Genomic DNA, 9,610 nt, shown 5'->3' with positions numbered 1-9,610 from the left:
TGCTTTATAACTCCAGAAAATATATGATTATTTGAGCTAAGAAGAACAGTTGTAAAGATGCTATAAATTAAACCTCAAAAGCAGATGCAAACATAACTAAACATGTCTAAAACCTAAGAAATATCACGGTGCCAAACCTAATGATGTTTCACAAGACTTAGAAATGCATAAATTACCAAACGGAGTAAGGTCAATGCACCGATCACTTATTCAGTCAAAGATTAGTTGTTTTCACTGGAGCTCATTGGGAACTTCCAACTAGACTTTTACACAACTCATTGGGATTCAAATGCTTTCCATATTCATCTACGCAAGGTTTCCATATTGTTTTTTTGGAAAAAAAGGTCTCTCATGGAAAAGCAATTCAACAATGTCTGAACATTTATTTACATTCCCAGGACCAGACTACAAGATCAAAAAACTCAAAATCGCCATCAGCTAGAGAACATGTTTGACTGTCAACATCATCAAACACTAACATAGTTAAGCAAATAGCTTTCTATAGTTCTCCCATCACACTCAAAAATTGCAACATAATTGTACCATAAACATTGCTAGTCCATCTTCCATGACTGACCCAGACCGAGTTCAACTAAGTTTTAACCACTTTGGGGCGGCAGAATTTAACCCGCACATCTACAATTCCAGCATAAACACGAGCTTGAAAACTTTTGCCCTCAGGAGCATCAGCACCGCGAGCTCGAAACGTTATATTATATACCCAACCAGCACAGCGATATCCAGTTACCCACTCAATGGCCACAAATTCATAACATGGTAGCTTCTACAAGAGTAAATTTTGAACTTTAGGAACTCATCAGTAATCACTATACTAGAGAGAAACACACAAAAACTGGAAGAAAATTTACCTCCGCTAGGGCCTGTTTAGCCAACCCAATGAGCTTTTTTTCCAGTTCTTTATCTCTCTTATAAGTGGTAATTGGCTTGTAGCCCAGAGTAGGGCCCGGATTAGTAAACACGTCAAAACCCTGTTCACCAATCATCCATCCAAGTTATCAAGGTGTGGAATTAGAACGGAAGAGCACCTTTTGTGAATGGACTATCAAGCAGACATTTTTATTATTATTTAAAAAGGAAAAAAAATGACAAAGCAGAAGGATTAGGACCGATCTACTAACCTCGCTTTCTTCAACCTCTTGCACGTACTTGTCCCATACTTTTGGGTCGACATAGGGGACAACGCAACGCCTATTTCGTTCAAATTCGTTCAAGGAAGTACATAGCGCCCTCAGCTCATCTTCAGTGAAGGGCTCCACATTTCTCAAAGCCTCAGCTGTCAGATCTTCCCACCCACCTTTCCACCCATCCACCGACTCTTCAAGAATTCCAGGTAGCATCTCTACCTGTTGCCCCTTCTGAGGATGATCCAAACAGCCCTCATCGTCGCTGCCGCTGTGGCTGAGGCTGCGGCTGCTGAAGCTGCCGATCCTCTCTTTCTCGCTACACTCCATCGATTCCGCGTACGGAAGCTCGACGATGCACCGATCTTCGCTGCCAGAAGCCATTGCAGGTAACTCTAATTTCAATTTGGATTGTATTCTGGATTGTTAGAGGACTTAGATCAAATTGTTCATTCGCGTATGAGGTATAAATAGAAGTGAAGGCAGTAGGAGGGTGCAAAATAAAATAAAATAAAAACAATTTATAGACCCAATTTGAATTGAAATTGGAATTTTCAAATCAGTAAATCGAAAATCGAAATGGAAATCAGGTTTTCCATTTTTGAAATATATTAATTTGGTGAATTCAGGAATGGGTTTTCACAAATCGGAAATCAAATACCTAATTCAATTTCAAATTTGTATGTTATATATATATATATATATATATATATATATATATATATATATATATTATGTAATATAAAATTTATATTATATAATAATACATTTAACTAATAATTATATTATATAACAATACAATAATAAGTCTTATTAAGTTAGTTGTCTATTATGTTATAATTATAAAAAGGTTTAGTTTAGCATTGAGTTAGAAAAACTTATATATAAATATAATACAAAAAAAAGGTTCTAGAATTCGGTGAAAGCGCTTATTACCAAATTTCGAATGCAATTCAGTACGAATTCAAATTCGGGATTTGTGACATCAAAATTGGTTGAATTTCCTAATGTCCAAATTTCGAAAAATTTTGAATTCAAAGTTTCGAATTACCAAATTCGATTTTGATGCACACCCCTAGAAACCGGTTTACCCTAGGCATGTGATTTTATGCATTTTTAAATATTATTATGTGTCAATAATATATGGATCGGCTTCTACAAAGCGTGGGTGCCTAGTGGGCTTGTTATAAAGTGGATGTTTATACAAATTAGGGTCTTTTATACAAAATGTACATGGAGATTAAGTGGATAAATGCAAAAATCACAGGAGCATAAAGTAAATATTTATACAAATTATAAAGAGTTTACATTAAAATTAACATTTTACCACACACACTTTTAAAGTGCACTTGGTATAAAAACCATAATTTTTTTTTTGTCAAAGGTATAAAAACCATAACTAATTGTGCATTTCATCCATTTTTCACCTTACATAAAATCATAGGGGGTTGTATGATTATTTTAAAAATCTAGGAGGTCATCTAGCATTTTGTAAAACCATAGGGGAGTAATAAATAATTAACCTTTTTTTGTCAGAATTATATTCCTATATGGTAGACTATTTACTCTAGTTGAGATTCCCCCAAACTCATGACCGGTGTGTGATGACTCATTTTTACAATAAGCATTTTATATGATAGAAGTGTCCTCTATTGATAAAATATTTATTTTAAACTATCTTTATATTTACATAGCAGTAGAAAGACTATATATCATATGTTGCATCTAAACATCAAACACTTTGCTTTAACCATGTCAATGATCCTACATTATTGGTTGGTAAAGAATCAAAAGGATTTTACCAATGAATTACGAAATACTATGATTCTTACATAGAATTTCTCAATTTATTCCGGAAGAGCTAATCGAAGATTCATTTGGTTATCATATATAGAAGAGCCAGAAGAATAGTTCATCTGGGTGATTTACTAAAGATTTATTTAACTTTTGTTAATTTGCTGCATGTTCTTTTAGAAGACTCTTTGCAATGTTGTTATAACATACTACTAAAATAGTATAATTAGCTATTTGCAAGTCCAATGAGTAGTATGCTCTTTTTTTTTTTATCCTTGTTAATCAATTTATTAGCACTAGGTAAATCTGGCATTTGTCAAATGGAAAAATTATGGGGGTCGTGTTTTTGTCAAGTGATAATGTGATAAATAAGTTTCAATTCAAATTCGAGATTAGCAAGTTGAAGGAATGAATGGTGATCTTTAAAGTTGTTATTTATTTGATTATCATTGTGATTCGAAACTACTAAAATATAGTAAGAATTTGTTTTTAGTATTTACAAAACTTTAGCTGATAATTGAAATTTGTTAATGTTCTTTAGAAACATTCAACGTGTACAATAAAACCTAATTGTTGATTTTCATCTATAATTTGGTCGGATTATTGTGTATTATTTTTTTTTAAAAAAAATTACTTGTGTATTGTGTTTATGAATAACTTTGGATCATTTATTGATTTGGGAAGTGAGTGGCTATCCTTAAGTTTCACACCAAGAAAAATGTCACCACTAGTTGAACTAATTGATTAGTTAACTCATCATTTAGCTTAACATGTATTCTCGTACGCGATTATGTTATCTAACGAAATAACTTTGCAATTTAACAAAAATAACATAGCACAAATAATTAAAACAACATAAAAAACATGAAGGGCGTTCTCAATTGATCTTTTAAATCTGATTTTAATTTTGGATTTATGAAAACTGATTTTGAAACCTGATTTTAGATGTTTTGGGCCCCAAAAGTTAAAAAGCATGTCTTAATTCTTAATTGCTTTAAGATTCAGATTATAGCCTACTTTTTCTACATGCAAAAAAAAAAAAAATATCCTTTAAACTTTAACATAATTACTAAACTACAAAAAGATTAAGTAAATATTTTGGCCACACATCTCTCTCCATTTCTTCTTACTCGTTATTCCACCTCTAGATTCATCTCTTTTCCCCTTCTTCTTCTTATTCAACATTTAATCTTCATAAGAAAATTAATTAATTACATTAAAACTCCATGTCAGTCGTGCAAAAGTTATTTATGTCTCACATAATGGCAATTTGGTTATCTTTTTGTCGAGATTAGCTTTTCAACATTTTCAAGAACACTCAAGTGTTTATCAAAGTAGCTTTATTAACTATAAACTAGAACACAGGAGTTATTCTACAAAATCTGTTAAAAATCAATTTCACAAAATCAGCTTTTACAAAATTAGAATCACTTGAGAACAATCCTGTAAGTCCTAAGCTTTGTTTTCGATTAATTAAATCAAATTTGCATAGAATTATTTCGTTTTGACATCTAAAAATTGATTATGCTAAACAATAAAAATGGATACATTTTATTCTAACCTGCATACCACAAAGTGGAACGATTAAAAAAAAAATTCACATCATTCTTTCGATAATAAGACCTTTCATTCTCGCCATTCTAGTGCACTAAACGTAAGGTTAGTTTAATGCAAAACCAGATCAAATAAAATTACTTACATTGCATACAAAGTCAAAGAAAAGCCATCAGAATAAAATCTTAAGTGTAAAAGGGAGAGGCAGTAAATCAAAATTAGAAATATGAAAAGAAAAAACACAAACAAAATCATTAGATGTAATGCGCATGATAAAAAAAGTCAAAGGAAACAAAAGAAATAGGTTAATTTACGGTGACAAATATAACGGCCCCAATATTTTAAACTCTAAATTTCCCAATTAGCTGCGTTGGAGGATTATATATATATATATATATAATTTATTTCAGAACTTCATTAATTGGGATCTTTAAACATAATGTGGGGTTAAGTGTGTTGGTCAAAGTGGAAGCTTGAGCTGTTGTTGCGACTCTTTCCACACCGAATTACCAAGTTGGAGTTGGCAATTGAACATAATTCATCCATAATGCCATTTAACATTTTATAGGTCCAGCAGCTGGAATTAGTTGTGGTGTTTTCTACACACCTCCTCTCCCCAGCCACAACCTAAGGTTAACAAATAAATGGAATAAAACAGAAAAAGGAGCATATTTCTAAATGGGCACTAAACTATTAATAACATCTTTTTTCACTGCACTATTTTCATTTTTTGTTCGCCCATTTAGGTTTTATGCTAGTATGTGTCGGCAAAAAATTGAACTACAGAGTCAGTTCTAATAGTTATATTACATCTTATGCCTAAGATTATAATCTACTCCAAATTGACAACGAACTAACATCTCCTTCAATGCTTCTTTCCAGGTTTGATTTCTTGCCAACTCTAAAAGTTTACTGGGTTCAGTACTTAAGAACTAGACTAAAATGTTTATGTGGATTTAAGGCTCTATGACACTGTTTTGTACATAAGAAATGGCACATGATTCTGAGTTTGTAGGACTGACTGGTTAAAAAAGTTCTATTTCAGCTATGATATGGAATGATTCAATCAATTGTGGAATTGAACCGTCATTAAATGGTCCAAAGCTCTTGTAAAGGAAATGTTTTCAGATTGCTATCCTAAAGGATATAAAATGTACTAAAAGATTACAGTGTCACATAATACCCAGGTTAGGCAGTCCTAACTAACATTGCCATATCTTGAGATATAAAACTTATATGATCTTGATTCTTTTGTGATTCATGTTAGGGTGTTAATTATTAGTAATTTTATTATTAATTTCTCTTTTGTTCCTGTTAAATATTATTTTAATTATTAAGATATACTTATATTTGATATTTGGATATAATTTCAGAAAGTGGGACAGAAAAGTATTAAAAAGGGAGATCTTCTTGAGGCAAAGACTCCACATGTGGGGAGTTTCTAAAAGCAAATACAAACCTGGCCCACATGAAGAGAAGAAACGGACTTCATTTTCCTTTTGCTGATGAAGAGTTGCTGACTAAGAGTCTTCCTATTAAGAGGAGATGACTTGTACGAGGGAGTCTGATTAGCAATAGGAAATGGAAAAAGGGGAAGGCGGCAGAGCTTGACTTTTTGTACCTTTTCGCTCAATTCGGCAGGGACCACAAGAGAGTTAGTCATTGTTTTAGAGATAGTTTTAGTTTTCTTTTCTTTTTGATGCGTGACTTTTGTTCGACAAAAGTTCCAACCGGAGAAACATCGTTTACTTCTTGATTATTTAGTGAAATACGTGATGCCTTGTGAATCAATTAATTTGTGTGGAGATTTATTTATGCGGTGTGGTTAAACTTTCCATCTAGTCAAAGATCAACGCGACGACGCAGTCCCGAATATTTGTGAGATCGAATTAATTTTCATGCGTTTCTTAATTTGTTAATATTTGCACGTTGTCTGCTTGAATTTCCACGGAATTATTTTGTTAATTAAATGTCAAGGGTCCGATGTTCAATTCGACTTATTAATCTCCTGCCAAATTAGTCAATTAAATCCGTAATTGTTTAATTGATTAATATCAGTAGCAACTAGCATTTTTACACACGAGGGGACGTGCAATCTGATTTAAATAACCCTCGTAGCGTGTTATTGATCAGGGTTAGACTTTTCTAGTTTTTAACGCAATTAGGAAATTAATTCCTACGGTCATACCTAGGAATGTTTTCCGGTCAGAGCGTGTCGGTGACTATAACTAACCTGTTAATAAAATTAAGTGAACTTTCCTTACATCAATGATCGGATGAATGGACCGTGTCTGAGTATTTGTATCCTTGGCTAGAGTTCGTCTATTATTTATTTAATTCCTGTCTACCTTCGTGTTAGTTAATCATTTACTTTTGGTTGAATTGCTTAATTATTTTTAGTTTTATTCTGATAAAACCCCCCGTTGTTAATTGGAACTTTGAAGGAACGAATTACCCCAAATCCCTGTGGATTCGACCCTACTTACCCTATTTACAAAGCAATAATTACTTGTGAATAAGCAATCCCATTCTGGTATATCGGATCAAGCAAACTCTTCGAGAACAGAGTGAATCAAGTAACCCATTGCACATCTAGAGTCCCTGCTCTAGTACTTAGAATCGAGTTTTGATTATTCCGATTGGCAACTAGGCTTATTTTTATTATTGCATAGGTTTCGACAACCTGTCAATTCAAAAACTAGACTTAGGCACCGTTTGGATTGAAGGAAAGGAAGGGAAAGAAAAGGAAATGATATCAATGAAAAAGAAGGGAAAGGAGAGCAGAAGAAAGTGGTTTTCATCTATTTTGTTTGGATTAAATACGAAAGGAAAGCACAATTAGTTACAATAGATAATCACGTTTGTATACACCTACCACAAGAATGTCCGCATTCACTAACAGATGTATATGAACAAAAACAAATGACAGATATAATTGTATACTGTTTCTTGTATGCACATTTTTGGCCCCAACTTATTGGACAAACTATAGGTCTTGCTCCCAACTCATGTAATCATGACATGGATAAGATACTACTTTAGTCTGATTCACATATCTTAAATTCACTATTCAAAGAATAACATTAAATTAATCTAATTCGGTCTTCAGACTTCCATGTAATTATGTTCACCTTTGAAAATTTCGAACCTATAGTATTAACTAGTTATCTCGATTGATGGGAGCTCAAATCCCTTGTTAATGAAGGATTACCATGAAGGAAGGTGATGAATTCGATCTAATGAAGAACAAAAGATGCAATTCACTGCATGGTTGCGCATTTTTTTTCTCTCTATTCAATGTACTAAATGCAGTTAATTTAATATGGAAGTAATAAAGATGTTACTCATGAATCATGACTAACATGATAACTATAAAAAGAGTTTCTGGTAGTCTAAAAGTCTACAGAATTTAATGTATGTACAAAATACGAACAAAAGGCAAACAAAAAGCCGTGTAATTTGAACTGACACCAACCTTAAAGTCTATATTTACTTCTCTTTTTTTCTTTCCTCAACCAAAGAGGGCTCATCGTTCTTGTTTTCCTCTGCAAGCCAAATTCCAAAATGGAACAAAATTTCAACTTTAATCCGTCCTTTATAAAGCTGTTGATGGAAGATGACTTCACGAGAGAAATTGTAAGTACCACATCAATTGCTACTGTATACGTTTTCCATCAATCTTCTTCAGTTATTGTCATGATTAAGTTTTATATTTATTTTTTTCCTTGACATTTTTGTAGCGGATTCCCTATGCTTTTGTGAGGAACTTGAAGGAAAAGCTTTCCTCAAGATGCACAATCGAATCCGAGGCAAAGAACTCAGTTCGAAATTCATGGCCAGTAAGAATTCGAAAGAAAGGTCGCTACTATTATATTTGCAGACTTTCGTGGCCAAAATTTGTTAAAGATCATCATTTGAAGCTTGGAGATTACCTGTTATTTCATCTGATAGATAAAACAACATTTAGAGTAAAGCCATATGGTGCCGATTGTTGCCCAAAAAAGTTTAATGTGTACAATTCATCCAGTAGCTCCAGTGATGATGAATCTGATGATGGCTCTGATGACAGCTTTGATGATAGTGATGAAACTGAATTTTACTCATTAGATGAGTAATTTCAACATTCAATGTGTAGTACATACAAATTGACTTGAATGGTCTTACATTTCACGATCTTCAAGGAAGAATGGGTATGAGCTGTTGAAGGGTGCTCATTAATATGAAGGATGTTTCTATGTGCTCATCTACTGTACTATGAGATGTAGACATTGGACTTTGCATCATTGCATGGTATTTTGCTTTAATTGTACTTTGCAACCACCAAAAAAAAAAAAGAGAATAACAAAGAAAATGAAAATAGAGAAGTAACTTTTTACTTCCCTCCCAAAGAAGTGCCCGTTTGTTTAATTGAAAATTTTTCTTTTGCACTAACATGTAGTTTGTGGTTAAACTAGGTACCATACACAATTTACTGTTTATATTTAGTCCATAAGGATGGTCAACATTGACTAATAATTTCATATGACCAAAAAGAAAATATGTTGTATCTTTTCTATATAAATCCGCTTTTTTTTTTTTAAATTATAGTCTACGTATCCCAATTTCAACAATTCGTTTATTAAATTATTGGCACAATTATCAATATTACCCATAATTCATGTATTTTTTTGGCTGTAAGGTCTCTAAAAATTCATGTATTCATTACCATGTACACTAAATATTAAAGCTCATAAAATAGTGGTAAACCAACAGAATTTGGTTCATGAATCATAAGGGCCATATTTAAATTAAATACGCAATTGTATTTAACCTTCATAAGTTCTACATCTAAATTATCAACTAGTTCTTGATGGATGGATCCTTTTTTTTCCTTTCTGACATATGATTTAATCGTGGGATAATTTCACAAACCGCACTTGGGGTTTACAACAATTGCAGACAGTAATCTTCATGTTTAGAAAATTATACCGAACTCCCATTTATGGTATAAAATGACAAATATCCTTCGAGAACTACTCAATTTAACATCTCCATGAAGTGAAGCAATGGAAATTTAAAATTATAAGTTAACAGATAATTAAAAAAGAGATAAACAAAGAAGAGCAAGATTAATAGGTTCT

General features: G+C 32.6%; 1 protein-coding gene and 1 long non-coding RNA gene across 2 annotated transcripts; one reads left to right on the top strand and one right to left on the bottom strand.

Moving 5' to 3' along the window:
* Window positions 1-363: 363 nt before the first annotated feature.
* Window positions 364-1,808, bottom strand: LOC113701541 (uncharacterized). The gene is made up of 3 exons (XM_027222255.2): window positions 1,140-1,808; window positions 870-989; window positions 364-784 (listed from the first exon to the last, which is right to left on the bottom strand). Exons 1-3 carry the CDS (start codon window positions 1,524-1,526, stop codon window positions 593-595), a joined length of 699 nt encoding a protein of 232 aa, XP_027078056.1. The 5' UTR covers window positions 1,527-1,808; the 3' UTR covers window positions 364-592.
* On the top strand, window positions 1,400-6,259 carry LOC140010901 (uncharacterized). Its single transcript, XR_011818101.1, has 2 exons — window positions 1,400-1,531; window positions 5,864-6,259. It is a non-coding gene; the product is annotated as an uncharacterized lncRNA (long non-coding RNA).
* Window positions 6,260-9,610: the final 3,351 nt, after the last annotated feature.

Source organism: Coffea arabica, chromosome 7e (assembly GCF_036785885.1).
Source record: "Coffea arabica cultivar ET-39 chromosome 7e, Coffea Arabica ET-39 HiFi, whole genome shotgun sequence".
NCBI lineage: Eukaryota > Viridiplantae > Streptophyta > Magnoliopsida > Gentianales > Rubiaceae > Coffea > Coffea arabica.
This window is presented reverse-complemented; position numbering and strand designations above follow the sequence as displayed.